The sequence below is a fragment of the Ailuropoda melanoleuca genome, chromosome 11 (genome assembly GCF_002007445.2).
Source record: "Ailuropoda melanoleuca isolate Jingjing chromosome 11, ASM200744v2, whole genome shotgun sequence".
NCBI classification, from domain to species: Eukaryota; Metazoa; Chordata; class Mammalia; order Carnivora; family Ursidae; genus Ailuropoda; species Ailuropoda melanoleuca.
In genome coordinates, this window is record NC_048228.1 from 46,955,551 (window position 1) to 46,974,582 (window position 19,032).

General features: G+C 36.0%; 1 protein-coding gene across 1 annotated transcript in view; it reads right to left on the reverse strand.

Moving 5' to 3' along the window:
• The window catches only part of CFAP299 (cilia and flagella associated protein 299), a 566,830-nt gene that overhangs the window by 524,131 nt on the left and 23,667 nt on the right, over positions 1–19,032 (reverse strand). Inside the window, exon 2 of the mRNA XM_002912479.3 lies at positions 16,308–16,438. Coding sequence (XP_002912525.1) covers positions 16,308–16,438 — 131 coding nt within the window. The remainder of the gene's footprint in view (positions 1–16,307; positions 16,439–19,032) is intronic.

Here is a 19,032-nt window from a genome sequence, read left to right on the forward strand (position 1 = left end):
AGTCATCAAAAAGCTCTATTGCTCAATTTGCTACTTACAGTGAATGAAACAAGCTACTCAGATTCTGATAAAGATAAACCTGCATTTCGTGACTTCCTTTCCAAACTCAGTATTATCGGGTAGTACTCAGTGCTTATAAGGTCATTTTTAAATGAGTTTGGTCATATGACTTACATGATTGAGAACACACAGAATAATGTATAAGGAAGAGGCTATGTTCTGAAGATATGGCATCAATGCCATATTTCATTCGTGAGCCAAGAGAGTTCAGTAGTTATGAATCCAGGCTCTAACACCAGACCACTTGGGTTCTCATTCTGCTCCTGTCTTACCGGTTGTTTAAACTTGTATGTAAAATCTATATACTCAGTTTTTCTATTTTTAAAATTAAACAAGTTAAAATATATCAAATGCTCTACAGTGCCTGGTACATATCAGCAAATGACAGTTAAAATAATACTAATTATTATTACACACAAAATACACTCACATCAGTCTACTGTCAATTTATTCACGCCATCAAAGTTTACATATCTAAGTATATATCAACATAACACATAAAGAGAATATATAAAGTAAAAAAAAAAACACAAAATGAAAAAAGTCAGCATTATTCCAACAAACACAGAGATGAAATTTTAATTTTTAAAATCTAGTAATTCTGTGATAATTCATTTCAAAGATGTGCCATACATTCTTTTAATCTCACGGCAAAAATAAATGAATGAATAAATCTCCCTGGTTTAAAAAAAGATATCTACGTTTTTTAGAATGTATTAGTTATGTCAAGTCAAAAAATAAACACAATCTGAAAACTGTTTCAACATTTAAATTAAAAAGGGTAATCATACTAAACAGACCACTTTTAATCACCTTGATTTGGATAATTCTACTCATAAGATTATATACAATAGAAAGAACTTAATGCATATCACCCATCTCTAAAATTAATACTGATGCTATTAAAACTCATAGTACAAATGTTTAGATCTCATGATCTAAATGTTACAAATATGAAATATTACATATATAAAACATGTATTTTATTTTCTCAATGGATATTTGCAATCACCCTTGAAAATATGTTTGAGGCAAACAGGGCTGTTTGATGTTATGGTGGACTGAACCTTCTCACCAGAAACTGGAAGAACTCCTGTCTACCCACGCCCTGACACGGGTCCATAGCACTTACTGATTCCTGGAAATGAATATCTCTAACTCCAAATGGAGCAAAGAACAACTATGGTGGGCTTTTGTCATCTCCTCTTAGATCAAACACATGATTTTCTGATTATATTTTAAATATTTTCCCATTAAATAAAAATTAAAACAAACAAGAAAAATAGCTTGCCAACTAAGCAAATTAATCACTGAATTTGCTTAAAAAAATTGAGAGCAAAATGTAGTATTTTGGCAAATATCTACTTCTCCATTTACTTATTTTTCCCTCAGTTGTGGCTCTAAACACATGAAAAGACAGAGGAAGAGGAAGAGAAGATAAAGAAAAAGAGAGTGTATGTGTGAGTGCACGTGTGCATATACCTGTGTGCACGTAGAACATAAGCTGTTTTTAGGTTTTCCAGACTAAATCATATACCATTTATATGTTAACTGTTCTTAATGAATAGAGTAACCAGGAGTTAAAGGAAGTTATAGATTATTAATGATAATTATTACTATAGTTCTAAGTGATTAATTCGATGACTTGATAAAAAATGAGCAGTTTGATAGGATTGAATTTAGTTTTAAATCTTCATTCAACTTGGTAAAAAGAGCAAAAGACTACATGCCACAGATTTATTTAAGTCATTCCATTTCCTTTATAAGATCTTTTATCTGTTAATTTGTAATAATCAAGTAAAGATTCATTAAACATAAGCTTCTCACTGAAGGCATGATCCTTAGAAAAAAAAATTTAAATCTCTCCGGTAATAAATTCTTAAAGTAGAAAAGAAAACCACTGTGGGCTCTGGAGCCACTCTGCCTGGATTTAAGGCTTTCACTAGGAACTGGTACATTTCTTAACTTTGTGCCTCAATTTTATTGTCCATGAAATTGTTTTAAAAATTAAACACTAATAAAATCATTTTAGTACTAAATGTCTGAATTTCAGTCTGTGTTCAGTAATATTAGCTATTTATATTATCAATTAAACAATGGAGACATAAAGTAAAAATGCTTTAACTCAATTAGAGAATGTAGTACCAGAATATGAATTACCCAGGCAGTCAATCTTGATCTCTCAATGAGGAAATCAAGACTTTGTCTTCAAATAAACATTTTCTCCCAAAGCCTTACCATTCCAGTCATCTCTGATACCCTGATACAGCTACAACCAAACAGTATTCCACTTATTCTTCCTCCATCAGATACCATTGAGTTTCTGCTCTGATTTTTGTCCACTCTAGCCTGGCCTATAATAACTAGAAACAGGTACGATTGCCCTGCTTTTTAGTTCCATGAGTGTAGGACCAGAGCTATGATAACTGAGTGTGTTTTAATAAATCCTTAGACTCTTAAAATGGGGCTAATAAAAGACTGATTTAACCCCAGAGGTGAGGCAGGGTAGTAGGACAGAGAGCTGGTTAGAAGGTGAGGTCCTGGGGCCCCAGGTTGGCTTAGTCAGTTAAAGGTCTGCCTTTTGTCTCAGGTCATGATCCTGGAGTCCCAGGATCAAGCCCCACATCAGGCTCCCCACTCAGCAAGGAGTCTGCTTCTCCTTCTGATCTTCCCCTCTCCAGTGCTCTCTCCCTCTCATTTACACTGTCTCAAATAACCAAATAAAATCTTAAACAAAAAAAAAAAGAAGAAGGTGAAGTCCCGAACAGAAGAGTCATTTGTTATGGTGATACCAGGTAAAAGTGATTAGCAAATAATATTGGTAGAAAAATCCAAGACAATCCAAATAATTTATTATCATTGAACTGAATCCAATGATGAATAATAAAAATAATAAACAAAGTTGCGTTTATCCCAGGAATGCAAGGATAGTTTAGTATTAGAATATTCCTTAAATATCTTGCACCATATGATCATCTATCTCCATTAATAAAGGGGAAAATACTATATGATCATCTATCTCCATTAACTGCACACACACACACGCACACGCGCACGCACACACGCACACACACACGCACACACACCACTATAAACAGAGAAACAGCAGACACTATCCCTTTAAAACCAGGAACAACACAAGAAAGCCCACTATCAACAATTCCATTCACCCATGTACTGAAGTACCTTACAAGTAGAATAAAAAAAGAAGAAATTAAGCAAATGATTGGAAGAAAGGTAATATAATATCATTATTTGTGAATAATATGACTACCTATACTAAAACCCCACTCACCCAAACAATCCACTAACAAATTATAAGAGATATAATATATACAGTACAATAAACATTTCTGTAAAAATTAAAACATTTTTCTAAAAAGCATATATTTAAATAAATGTACAAAAGAAAGAAAGCAAGGGAAATACATATTCTAGGGTAGTTGTGTATAGGGACCAAGATGTGTATAGCCTGCCCCAAGATGGGCCATTTTGTCATGAACATCATTTTGAGTTAAAAGCAATCCAACCCAGCAGACTCAAAGAAACTCGTTAAGTCAATTGCCCACTTTACCAGGAAGAAAGCTATTAATAGAGATTGATATTTAAGAAAAATATCAGCATAATAGGACACGTTTTGTTTTCCAACATCTCCATTCACCTTCCTGTAATGGTCTTTCTCTCCTTTGAACATTCAGACTCCTACCACCTCCTTAACTCACATAAGCATCATGTTGCTTCACTCTCTAGAATTTTCATGTCTGTGTGGATTCCTTATCCATACGCTATTAAAGCTGATTTTTTTTCCTGTTGTCTCATGTCAGTTTGATTATTAGTCTAACTAGAAGAACCTTAAAGAGTAAAGTAAATTCTTCCACCCCAACATGTGTGAAGAGGAAGAGAAATGTGAGTGAAAATGGGGGATAAAGAAGGAAAACACTATTTTTTTTCGTTAAAGAGGCACATAGCAGGGACTCATGGCAATAGTGAGCTATGGAATGAGGAGCACGGTCAACTCAACTCTGTGTTCCCGAGGTCCTTAAATTAAAAAGGAAGTGACAGGCATGACATTAACTTTGTTTTCCAAAACAAATACCTTCAGTGTTCTGGCCTCATGTGTTAATTTTTCTGAACAATTCCCTTCCCTCCCTCAATTCACATCTCATAAATCTCATATGAACATTTTGTTCTGATTGATCACTAGATAAGTGTTTTTCCTTTCAACTCTTCAAATGGTACTACAGCCAGTGCATTTCTTTCAAGCTTACCCCAGCACCCGGGGGATCACAGCAGTTCCAAATGCAGACAAAATGAGTTCTGGGCACCAACAGTAGTACCACTTGACAGCTGTATTCACAGATTATGAATGAAACATTGCTAGTTGAACACCAGACTCTTTTATAAAGACTGGTTTTCTAATATCAACATCATTCAAATATTTATGAGTAATATAGAAACTAAAATAATTTTGTTTTTAATCCTCAGCATAATCTTCACCATAAAAATAGAATATATGTCTCTATGTCTATCAGACACCTTTTATATTCTAAGAGTTAAGTGTCCTGATCCTCTGGTTAGTAGAAAAGATAAGTAAGCAGGTAGTAGAACAGATTGATGTGCTTGATGTGTGTGTGTGTGTGTGCACGCACATGTGTGTTTGTGTGTGTGTGTGTGTGTGTGTAGGAAGATTATAAGTAATGAGTAAGAGAAGGTACAAAAGAAGAAAACAATTCCTGGTAGGACAAGAGTACTAAGTAGGTAAGGCATTTTGAATAAAAGTCAAAGTCAAGTGGATTCAAGGTCTCTTGACCCTTAATAACCTAATTATATTAATAAAACTTGCCTAAGATTTCTCACTATATTATACCGAATGTCTCACCAGATCAGACCTAAGTGGATATCCAAAGCAGCACAAGAGCAATGTCAATTTTTGAAAATCTACATCATCTTGAATTCTAATGAGGGAAGGAAAACCAGGAAAAACAGGAAAAATCTGGATGAAGAGAAATACAAACAGCAACATTTCTGCTACTGTTAATTTAAGATAATTGCTCAATATATTTGCTTAATTAGTAATAAAAGATAATCTTTGGTAGATAAAATTAGGTAATTTGGTAGGATTTTAAGTGTAAAGGATAAAAATTCCTATTGATCCTACAGGGCAAGAGTGAATTACTTTTTTCTGTAAAACCTGGTATTATTATCATTATAAAGTGTTGATGGTGACGTGGCTCACTCTTATACTAGGTTCTCATTAAGTAACTCCTTGGAGGGTAAAAGAACGTCAACTCTGATGGAGCTCAGGACACACTACCCCAAAATATGGCACCTTGGCATTCTGAATATTTTAAGCAGAAGCAGGAAGTTCACTCTGACCTCCTCCTTCCTCATTCTCCTTCCTTGAAGTAGTCATAAAACCCTCAGATTAGAGGTGCCCTCCCTAATATGCAAAGTAAAAGGAGTGTCATTATCTCTGAAGGCAAAGGACTGGCAAGAAGAATCCTAACAAACAGGCCTTGCTAAGTGTCCCCCAGTTTATTACAATTACCTCATATTCTTTAACCTATCACATTCCCCCACTATGGTACACTCTTCATCAAACCTAGCATAAAATGTTCAGGTCTGCTTCTTTGGGTATTTATTTCCTCTTGAAGGTTCCTATTCACATAAAACATGTTAAGTAAGTTTGTAATCTTTTCTCCTATTAGTCTGTGTTTATCAGTTTAATTTTCAGACCCAACCAGGGACCCTACGAGGATCAAGGAAAATTTTCCCTTCCCTACACCTCTTAGAACCAGGAATATCTACACGTCTGGTCAATGGTTTTGTTGTTCCAGGTGTAATTATATAATGTAAATATTTTCCCCTTTGAATTATCTTTCCAAATCTGGCATATATTTCAGGCATTAATCCCAACCTCAGCTTCATTGCATTTCTTCAACCTTTATATTTTATTCTCTCTGCCTTTTAAAATCTTATTGCCAAGAGATTCATATTTCCTTTGCAAACCAACTCAAATTCTTTTGTAGGAATGCAGATTTAGATAGTTGATGGAAAGAGAAAGGAATGTAAAGGGGTAAGGATGAGAGAAAGGTGTTTGAAAGCTATTTCACAGAAGCGTGATCTGGCAACATGGTAGTAGAGGGTGAAGAAAACTGAGATTGAGCAATCTGGTAAAACACCGCAATAAACGAAGTCAACCTAAAGAAAAACTGAATTAGCAATGTATAAAAGGAGCGGCAAATGGATGAATGTAGGAGCAAGTATAAACAAGAGTCAACAGGAATCCACCATTAATTGTTCTTTAGAACTGCTCAAGTAGATTTAAAATATAAAGCCTCAAGACTAAAAAAAAATGGTGTTTGTGTATGGGGAGCAGATCTGTAAAAGAATAATAATGGGAGGGGTTTTTGTATTTTATTATTGGCTTGACAACATTAATAAACAGACATGGAGCTAAAATCCTAAAAGAGAAATCAGGACTGCAGATCTGACTCAGGATCACTGAAAACCTAAAAGTGGCTGAGATGAAAGCACTGAAATACAAGTGAGGTGAAAACACCAAAGAACTGTCTCTGGAGAGAGATCCAAGGTGCTGCGAAGAAGGAAGCCGAGACTTCAGAGATAGCAAACAACAGCAAACCAGAAAAAAAAAAAAATGGTAGGTTATAAGGTAATAAAAGTCAAAGGAAAGGAACATTTCAAGAAATCCCAAATTGCTGTTAAAAGCATAAGCGGAGGTCAAGCAAATCCACTCAGTCTGAGAAGAGATCCTTAAATTTGTCTACAAAGGGGTTATGAATGACTACTGAATGAATCAACAAAATTTAAGACAATAGCTAAGTCAACAACAAAACCAGAATCTAAATAATACTCTGAGAAAAAAAAGGCTATGACTTCTTCAAAAACTTAAATTGCACTTGCTTTTTACTTTATGATTAGCTGATTTGTCATCAATATTGCATTTTGTCTACATCTCTATGACTCTATTCAGATTAACTTTAAGCTCAACAAGGCTAAGATCTATAACTAAATGTGGCAACGGTGACAATATGTCAAATATAAAAATAATCAATTCATCTAAGCAATGGATCCATTTACTACTCCTTGAGTTAAAATTAATTGCACTTATGAATATGTTCATATGTGTATTCACCAAAAAATAATAATATACATTTGTTGGTAGATATGATGTTTCCTGAAAAGATCAATAATATCTGTAGTTAGTTGCTTGCTGGAGAGACAGAGAAGGGAAAAAAAGAGTCAAAGAGGGAGAGAGGATGAGGGTAGAAGAAAGAAAAAATTCTGTATGTAGGTGTCAGTGATTTAAAATATCCATCCAATTGATAGTGAGCATTTATTGGTATCACATAATTTGCAGTCTCAGTGAGTGTATGTGAAATAATCTTTTGATTTAGTCACACCCTTAATTTCATGAGAGAAGAGCTCCATCCAGTATTTTTGTACCTAGATCTTGTTAGGAAAATGTTGAAATGATCCCTCAAAAACAAGTTCCATACAAGCATTTATTTAGAAGAATTATAATCCTAATAAACTCAAAACAAAGCCAATTATCTCACAAAAACAAATGAAAAGAATTTAAGAAGAAAGAATTTCAGCTGATAGTATTCATGCTTATGTAAGTGGACATAGGAATTTAATGAGAAATTGGAAGATATTGCTCTTACAATTAGTAATATAATATACTATAATTAATTAAACTGTACTTTATGTGCATAAAGTAACAAGGCATCACTTATGATACTCAATCCCTACCAATCTAAAGGACAGAAATGATCCATCTTTCTAGATGAAAACATTGAAGATGATTGCTTGTTCAAGCTCATAAAGCAGAAAATGGTAACTGTCAGAACAAAAACTAAGTCAACATTAAATTTCAGTCACAGGGCAGACACAGAGATGTACTGCTGCTAGGAAAAGAGCAAGAGCTGGGAGACAGAAAGCCCAACCTGATCACCCAGGCACAGATGTGCAGGGATTGCTGATGTGCTGAAGGTGGATCTTCTCTACCCAGCAAAAAATATCACTCAAAAGCAAAGAAAAGTATTTTTGTCAACAACTGACAGGTAAGGAAAATTCACTGCTAGCAGACCTGCACAATAAGAAAGCTTAAAAGAAGTTATAGAGTTAGAACTGCACTTTCAAATAGAAATTTTGATCTGCACAGAGTACCAAAAATGATCAAATGGGTGTCAATGTAAAAGAATATATTTTATTTTGAATCACTTAAAAAGATCAGCATCTTATGTGAAATATTAACAATGTATTGTAGAATTTGCAACATGCTTAGAAGTACAGGTATGACAAAAAATAGAACAAATATGGGAAAAATGAATGGAACTGGGGCAAAGTTCTCACACACTGTGTGAAGGGGTCATAATATTATTTGAATATAGACTATTAGAAGTTAAAGTTGAATATTACAATTCTTTAGCCTACACTAATTTTTTAAAGAGCAATCACTAAAAAAAAAAGAAAGTTTAAAGAGTTAAATAAGTCAACTATGAAGATAAAATGGATTTCTAAAAACTATATTTAAAGGAAGTCAGGAAAAGGCAAAATTTGACACGCAGAAAACAGCAAGATTAGGTACACTTAAATCATATACATAATTATGAAAACAGAAATCATCCAAACATACCAATTAGGGACAGTGCATGAAGAATGAACTAAAAAAAGCAAAACTGTCCGCAAGAAATCCATCTTAAATACATAAATATTGGTAAGTTAAAAGTGAAAGAGTAGAAAAACATATCATGCAAATACCATTTAAAAACTCAAGTAACTATATGAGTATCAGACAAAGTAAACTTCAGAAAAAAGAATTATTACCAGGAATAAAGTGTATATTTAAAAAACGATATAGGAGTCAATTCTTGATGTTTATGTCAAGAAAATGCAGGAATCATAAAGTGTATGCATCAAAATACATAAAGCAAAATATAGATAAAACTGAAAAAATATACAGAAAAATCTATTATTATAGTTGGAGTTGGCAACACTCATCTTTAATTGACAGAGCAAGTAGACAGAAAATCAGAAAATCACTAAAATTCAAAATCTAGTTCTTTGAAAATATTAGTGAACTCCCATAGAGTTAAATCAGGATCAAATTACTAACATGAGGAATGGAAGAGAAAACATCCCTACAGATTCTACATATATTCAAATGATTTACCACAGTATTATGAAATTTTTGTGCCTATATATCTGATACACAAATGCAATGAAAAAATTATCTGAAAGATACAAACTACAAAACCTTATTCTGAAAGAACTTCCCTATTATCTACAAGAAATTAAATTTGCAGTTAATAGCCTTCTCACAAAGAAAATGTCAGGACTAGGTTTCACTGGTAACTGCTACCAAACAATTAAGGAAGAAATAATATCAACTCTACCCATTATTTCCAGAATATGTGAAAGAACAAGTAAAATTTCCCAAGGCATTTTATGGGAGCAAAATTACCCTGATACAAAATGAAGAAAACACATTACGAGAAAAAAAAAATCCATCAACTGGAGAATGCATAAATACACAAACTGTTGTCCATCCATAAAACAGAATATTACTCAGTAATAAACAAGAACAAACATATATTCAACCTCATGGTCTCAAAAGCTTTAATGAAAAAACAGCTATATACTATATGATTCTATTGATATGATATCCTGAAAAAGGCAAAGAAAGCTCTAAGGACAGAAATCAGATGAGTGGTTGCCAGGAACTACAAAGAGGGCATAAATATAAAGGGGTACAAGGAAACTTTTTGGCATTATGAAGATATTAGCATACTGACTGTGGTGAGTGTCTCACTACTATGTATGTCTATCACAACTCATTAAACAATTTAAAAACATCAATAAATGTGACTTTCAAAAATGAATTATAAAATTAAAGGACAAGCTGCCTAGCTTCAAGAAATATGGTTGGGGGATACCTGGTGGCTCAGTCAGCATCTGCCTTCGGCTTGGGTCATGATCCCAGGGTCCTGGGACTGAGTCCCTCATGGCCGCTCCTTGCTCAGCAGGGAGCCTGTTCCTCCCTCTGCCTACCACTCTCCCTGCTTGTGCTCTCTTTCTCTCTCCAGCAAATAAATAAAATCTTAAAAAAGAACGAAAGGAAGGAAGGAAGGAAGGAAGGAAGGAAGGAAGGAAGGAAGGAAAGAAGGAAGGAAGGAAGGAAGGAAAGTAGGTTGGTTAGGTGATTGCTTCCAGTTAGCTTTCTTGGTCAGCCTCAACAAATGAGCAGATCTCACGCTGTTCTCACGATGGCCTCTGAAAATCACTAAGCAAGACAATGGTTCTAAGATCAAATAATCTCCACCAAATGTGGGATCCCTTTAACAGATAATCTGCTTTGCAAACACTCCGCTGACCTGACAGAGACTTTGCCAGGTGAGCATCAAGGTCTGACACCCCCCTCCCCTGTCTAATTTTGCTCCCAACCTTTTCTTTTTATGTTTTTTTTTCTTTTTTACTTTCCAGCTAACCTTTTGAATTCTTGACTTCATCTTTATGTCTGCTTCCTAGAAAGGATATTCTGTGATAGACTGTACCTGGAAAATCTGAAAAAGCAGGAAGTAAAATAGGCTTTGGGGACTGTATCTCTCACCACGAGCCCTTTAGTAAAGAGGTCCACAGCCCTCGAGGTAAGTGGTGTGCAGACAACCCCAGCACAACAACCCCAGCACAAGGTAGTGATCCAACTGTTAAAACATTCATTCACGTGTGGAAAACTGGGATGCTATATGATTAAAGTGGAATGCCCTAGCCAATGGGATGATTCAGGCATTTGAAATGTATGGGGAATGATACAATGTAATAACAATGCAATTGCATAAATAGTTGTTGCTAAATTGCACTGATGCCCTAAAGGTTGATAATGCAAAGCTGAGGACAATTAACCAACAACTGTAACAAAATAAAAAAACAACTGTAAAAAATTTTTAAAAATAGTTTCTTTGCTAGCTTGCAGAGAAGTCCTCACCTCATGCAGTGGGCAAACACAAGATGAATCCAGCACAGGATTTGATAGTCTCAGTGGCTCAAGTCCAAAGACACTCAGATAGTCACAGGGGCAGGTCTGTTACAGCAAAATCAAAATTCTGATTAAGAAAACCTGGGATCCTGACATACAACTGAGTAGGTGTTCCCAAAGATTCTGACCTCCCCAGACCTCTTCTGAATCCTCTGAGCCTGAAGAAGTGATCTCAACCTCTCCATTAAGAACCATCAAACTCTCACCACCACCAGCAGCAAAACAGAAGGAAAATATAGAGGTCTTTCTCCACAAGACAACATGCGTCCACCTCAGGAGATGTCCCCAATTCTACTTCTGGCCCTTAAGCCTATAAAAGAGTTAAGTCACAGCCAGGGACATGTTAGGTCTGATAAGAGAGGAAACGGACATTACCCCAAAGGAGCTGCAAGACCTACCTAGCACACAGAAGCAGGACTGGAGAGAAATCTAGACCAGGAAAGCCAGAAATAAGACTGAATATATTAGAATTTGTGGACACACTACACCCTCTCAGAACACAAGACATAGCATTTTGGTAAGGACCCCAGAAGATGGTGAAAACTCACTGCTAAGGTGGCTCCAAGAAACTGGAAACAAGCAATAACCCACAATGACTACAGCTGAAATGCCTAAACTGGAGAGACAGAATTTTAAGGGATTAAAGGCTCAGAAAAACAGGCAGGCTAGAATGGACATATTCTGTGAGGCCAGAAGATCCACCAAAGTGTATGGGCCATGGAAGGACCCGGAAGATACCTAGTCACCAAGGTCATCAGAAATACACTGGTCAGAATAGAATCAAAATCACTAAGAAAGATAATCAGTGGCTCTCCTCTGCAAACCAGGGTGAGTATAAAAGAGCATGTCAGGGCACCTGAGTGGCTCAGTTGCTTGAACATCCAACTCTTGATTTCGGCTCAGGTCATGATCTCCGGCTCTCCGGGATCAAGACCCAAATCAGCCTCCGCGCTCAGCACAGAATCTGCTTGTCCCTCTCCCTCTGCTCCTCCCCCACCCCTTGCCCCCAGTCATTCTCTCGAAGATAAATGGATAAATCTCTTAAAAAAATGTCATAGACATTAGTTTGCTAAAAGGAATGGGAATAATAGTACCTTAAACTAATACTAAATATACCCCAAAGACCCAATATTCAACCTGTGTCACAAATAGTTAAGGTCCATCTCTCCATCACCTGTGGAAATAAATGGAACTTCTCACTACAAATGGAAATTCTCTGGAACTTATGATGGGGATTCTTCATTAATGTACCTTGGCCAGACCCTGGAGAGAAGAACATTCTGTCTTGACAAAAAGTTCACCAGCTAAACTATACCCATTCTTTCTCCTGAACATTTAAAGCCTCTGACTTATAGCTACTATACCAGCTGCCATGAACCTCAGTTCAGGACAGGTGAGAGATGTCTACATGATAATAAAGCAGAGATGGTTTTGAAGCAAAGGTTGTGGGAAACAGGAAAATGCAGAGCCCACCCACCACCATCACCACCACCCCAGAAAATGTGGAAGTAAGTGGCACAGCTTTAGGGGGAAAAGTCTTAGCAAGGGAACAGGGATAAATTAAGACAAAGAGGTAGAGAGGATGATTTATGAAGGAGGGGAGTTTGTCACAGAATTAAGTCAAAATGGATGTGTCCATCATCACATCATTCTCTGCCTGATTAACTCCTACTTATCCTTTAAGAACCACAATAGCAACCCTGCCTTAAAAAGAGCTTTCCCTGTTCTTCACATGCCCCAAATCTTGACTTAGTACCGCTTCAGGGTGTCACCACAGCAACTATGACAGAATGCATTCTTTTCTGTTGTAATTGTTTTTATTGAGCTATAATTCACATACCATAAAATTCAAACTTTAAAGGCGTACAATTCAATGTTCTTAGTATATTTACAAGTTGTGCAATTCTCTCCAACATCTAAGTCTGGAACATTCCAACACATGAAAAGAAGCCCCATACCCATTAGCAGTCATTCTCCATTCACCCTTCCTGCCAGCCCTTGGCAACCACAAGTCCACTTTCTGCCTCTATGCATTTACCTATTTTGGACATTTTATATAAACAGAACTATACAATATGTAGTCCTTTTGTCTGGCTTCTTTCACTTAGTCTAATGCTGTAAAGGTTTATCTATGTTGTAGCATGTAACAATATGTACTTCTCTCCTTTTTATGGCTGAATCATATTTCATTATGTCTATATGCCACATTTTCTTTTACCCATTCATCAGGTGATGGACATTGGGATTATTTCCACTTTATGGTTACTATCAATAATGCTGCTGGGGCACCTGGGTGGCACAGCAGTTAAGTGTCTGCCTTCGGCTCAGGACGTGATCCCGGTGTTATGGGATCGAGCCCCACGTCAGGCTCCTCTGCTATGAGCCTGCTTCTTCCTCTCCCACTCCCCTGCTTGTGTTCCCTCTCTCACTGGCTGTCTCTATCTCTGTCGAATAAATAAAATCTTTAAAAAAAAATAATGCTGCTATGAACACTGGTGAACAAGTTTTTAAGTGAACCTATGTTTTCAATTCTCTTGGATATATGCCTAGGAATGGAATTGCTGGGTCATATGCGAACTCTGGGCTCAACTTTTTGAAGAACTGCCGAACAGTTTTCTATTTTATTTTCCCACCAGCAATGTAACCGTCTTTCATTTATCTAGCCCTCAAATTTCTTGAGGGCAGGTACTATCTTATGCGCTACCATATCCCCAGCATTTAGCACAGTGCCTAATGCAAGATGGTTGTGCAGGAGTATTTGTAAAGTGAATGACTGAAGTAAAAGCCCAATAATTTCTTTTCACCTTATGTCTTGTTTTGGAGAGATAATTATCAAAATACCACTTCATCACAATGCTCCCTCCCAATGCCTTTAACTTTCTTCTCTCTAGACTCCTTCCCCTCTGAAACTAATCTAAGTAAATAACATACTCTTAGGTACCAACACTTGAGATGGGTGCTCTATAATCACCAGACTGAAGGATTGGGATCTACCCAGGACTGCTCACCTGCACATTAGAGAAATTAATATAATATAAACTGATGGTAGAACCAAGTGTTTCCAAGTTAGCAACAATTGGCAGACAGGCAGATATTCATGTATATTTTCCAAATGATTCTCCTGCAAATATAGACCCAAGACATATTTGACTGTAGGTCATCCTCTGCCGGCCCTGCTGTCAATAACACTACAATAGACCCGGGAGGGAAGGGAGCAAAGTGACTCCCACATGGGGCCAGAGGCAACATATGGGGCCCATCCCATTTCAACGGCAGCTAGAGAAGCTCTGCAGATGAAAGGGCCTTCCAATTCTAGCAGCTCTGGGTGGGGATTAGCCTCCTGCAATTGGTACGTAAGTAGCCTGATGACTTCCAGTTCTGGCCAGTTAAAGAGACTATTGCAAAGAGTAAATACTTTGATCCTCAAACACGAAGAGGACATGTGCACATACACTTTATACATGACTGACTTTGCTTGTTATGAAATAGGACACATCTTTAATAAAATATGAACATACATTAATTCCCTGTCAAATCTCACAAAAATCTCTCCACTTCCGCCCCTGATAAACATTTACTAATATGGAAAGAGAAGACCCCCCTGATATTTTATATAAGACACATCACATTGTACACATATACGTTGCATCATTTCAATTTTTTAAGACTAAAAGTTATGTGTAACTATGTTCAATAAATTCTCAAACTTTCATATAAATGACATGCGAAAAGCAGCATACCCACCCAAAGGCTGCCCATGTTCCTAGAACCTGTGAACATGTTACATTACATGGAAAAAGAGACTTTGCCGATGTAATGAATGTTATATACCTTAAAATAAGGAAATGATCAGGATAATCTAGATGGACTCAGTGTGACCACATGAGCTCTTAAAAGGAGAGCTCTTTCTCTGGCTGGAATCAGTTGCTGCAGAAAGAGAAGTCAGAGAAATTTGAAGGGTGAGAGAATTTCGAACTGCTCTTGCTGGAAGGGGACCACATGGAAAGCATGAAGATAAATGTCGGCAGCCTGTAGGACCCTGCGGCCCAGCCCCCAAAATGACAACGGACAAGGAAATGGGGACCTCAGTTCCATAATCACAAGAAACTGCATCTGGCCAACAACCTGAATAAGTGTGGAAGCAGATTCATCCTCAGAGCCTCCAGACCAGGACTCAGTCAAGCCAACACCAGGATTTCAACCTTGCGATGTACTGAGCAGAGGACCCAGCTAAGCCACTGTCCTCTTGACTTCTGACCCAAAGAATTATGAATAAATACATTCCTGTTGTTTTAAGCCACTAAGTTTGTAGTAATGTGTTATGGCAGCATCAGATAACTAATATATTACCAAATGTCAGTATATTAAATTCCAAAATTCCATGGTAATGAAACACAATAACCACTAGAACAATCAATTAAAATTGCACACTCCTGGAACCAATTCATGTTCCACTACCAAACGTTATTTGTTATGATAAATACATGGGAGATTTCTACCCATAATTATGGTGTAGTTTTTAAAATTACATCTAGGAATAATATGCCAATTTCTAAGTAATTGTCCTCTCCAACATGTACAAGTTTAGCATTCATTTTTAAAAAGTAAATAGATAAGTGCTTTGTCACATCTTTCATATTGGCTTATCAGTTGATACAGTTCACTTTAGGTATACATCTTTTATATAATATGTTTAATATATTTAATTAGATTCCTATTTCATGTAACCCTATATTAGTCACATTAACAAAAGCTGGTGACTGTTAATAAAGTTGAATGAATCAATGCTTTCAAAAACATAAGTACATAAATGATGTCAAAGGTTTATAGGTCTCAAAAATACAAAGAATACTAAGGCGAAAGTCACTTATATTTTTAGTATATAAATACATAAAGCCAATAACATTGACTTATTTTTTTAATAAGACTTTATTAGTCTAATGACCGTATTTTGGTATTTATGTTTCTTAAATTAGTAGCTCCAAGTTGCATGTGGCTTCTTGCAAGCACATCTCAGCTCCTCCAGTTCCTCCAGTTCCTGATCTGAAGAACACACGCTTAGGATAGTCCAAGCTCTACTTGCTCCAGCCAATGTTTCTAAATTACAACAATGCCAACGAAATTGGACTCTTCCAAAGACTCTACAATATGATATAAAATCTAGATTTGGAACACAGACACTTACTTTTTCTGAGTTCTTTCAGCCAGCCTTGCAATCTCTATCGCTGCTTTCCTTGCTTCAAAATCTTCCCTTTTTACCACCTCTCCAGTCCCTCGGTAGCCTAGCTCCACCAACTGGCGGGCCAGGCCTTCATCCTAAAGAGGAAAATAAATTTTAAGATTTGTGCACGAATTAGACCTCCTATTTTATTCAATGTATACTGAATAATTGTTTTGAATGAAAATTCAAATTTATTTTTTTTAAATGAGACATATGAGATACAAAAGCTTGGAATTCTTTTTAACAATACTTTCATAAACATCAGATTTGTCACTCCTTTCCCACAGATGTACAATGAAGAAAAAAAGGAAACAACATCAGTCACTAAATTTTCTCTAAGGGATTAAAGGACAAAAGTCTGTTGTGTTTTTAATTCATTTATGACAGCAGCTGTAGATAATTAATAGAGTATCTTTAAAACAATAAAACTGAGACAATAGTACTCATACAAGAAAGACTTTTAAAAAACAAATTGCACAAAAAGAGAATTGGGTTGTGCCTCATAAAGTGCAACATTTCAGAGACTTACCTCCTTGAAGTCAATGAACTGATGACACAGAGCATTAAAACTTCAAATACAAAATAAAGAGCAGATGAATTTCCTATTTAACTGGAAAGATATTGTTTCCACATAACGTTGGTACCAATAAAAACAGCAAAGTAGAAACCCAGAAAGATGACAACAAAAAAACTTCAAGCTGAAAAAAACTTCCTCACAATCCTTCAGCTCTTTTATATTTCAGCTACTTTAAGAAATGTCTCACACATTTGCTCTTTCCCCATAACCTGAAAAGGTGTTGTTTTATATTAAACTACTAATGCAAGGACTAAAGCATTATATATATATATATATATATATATATATATATATATATATATATATATATATATATATATATATAATGTTCCTTATATTATCATCTTGGTTAAATATGAAATATTTGAAAGACAGTGAAAACAGCATACATTTTATTGTTACAGACACTTAGTACATCACTGTGGAATGCAAGAACCATCTGACAGGATTAAATGAAAAAATGTGAGATGCCTGGTTAATAATCTACTCAGCCCTTAGAGGCTATTTTAAAATTCAAACCAATGGGAAGAAAACATTTAGATAGTATCAGCCTAGAAAACTTGCCACTTTCCTTTGCTAAACATTAAAAGCAAGTACAGTTGACCCTCAGACAGCAAGGGTTTGAACTGTGCAGGTTCACTTACACACATTTGTTTCTCAATAAATATACTGGAAAATTCTTTAGAGATTTGCAACAATTTGAAAAAAACTCACAAATGAATTGTGGAGCCTAGAAAGAGTGAAAGAATTAAGAAAAAGTTACCTGTGTCATAAATGCATAAAATATATGTAAATACTAGTCTATTTTATCATTTACTACCCTAAAAGATACACAAATATATTATAAAACGTTAAAATTTGTCAAAACTTACAGACCGTAAACCATCTTTTCATTTTTCATTCTGGTGTTAGTAATATGTATAACATCTACAACAATCTGTATCCTATAAGACAATATTGACTTAGGTACTGATAGACGATTCCTCTTGTAAAGAGTTGATGTAAACTTATAGTTTAGATAAACAGTCCAGTATTATAAATGTATTTTCTCTTCCTTATGATGTTTCTTTTAAGATTTATTTATTTGAAAGAGAAGTGAGAGAGACAGAGTGAGAGAGAGAACATGAGTGGGGGGAGGGGCAGAGGGAGAGGGAGAAGGAGACTTCCCCTGAGCAGGGCTCTATGCCAGGACTCCCGATCAGCTGAAGGCGGACGGTTAACAGACTGAGCCACTCAGGCTCCCCTCCTTATGACGTTCTTAAAAACATTATCTTTTCTGTAGCTTACTTTATTGTAAGACTATCGTATATAATACACGTGACATACAAAATATGTATGTTTTTGTTCTCTCTTCAACTGTTTATGTTCTCAGTAGGACCTCTGGTCAACAGTAGGTTATTGGTAGTTAAGTTTTGGGAGTCCCAAAAGTTCTCCACAGATTTTCAATTGCGCAGGGGGTCGGTGCCTCTAATTCCCTTGTTGTTCAAGGTCAACTGCATGGAACTGTGTGTAGTAATGGGGATGCATTTACCAAGCTAATATAGTGCAAAGCACCAGGCCTTGGGAGGGCTATGTGCCTTTTTTTCTGACTCATTTCCCTGCTTACTATACTTGTTATTCCTAGGCTCTTCAGTGAGAAACACAAAACTAAGGAAATGCCTCCACCTAGTGGAATTAGTATTTAATTGAAAAAAGAATGAAGATTTTGGATTTGATTTATAAAAGAGATGATCTGAGTGTAACTTTTCATAAATATATTGCTAAAAGTAAGCATATGGGAAGAACTCTCAGCTAAACTCTAAGATGTGGGGTTTTTCTAGAACATATATGACTTGTAGTCAACACAGTATTTGATATAGCAAAGGCCATTAAAAAGTTGCTGTATTAATTTCATATATGGAATGAATTGTGTATTTCTGTGTGCCTTACCTGGCCCACACAAAATCATTTGGATAGCTCTGCATTCATCTACACTAGTGTATACTGCTGCAAATAGCAAGATCTACTGAGAAAACAAGTAGAAAGCTCAAGTTGGTTGCCTCACCCATCACGACCACTACAATCATACGTCATCTGTCCACTTTAAATGGTCAATTATCTTTAAAGAAATTA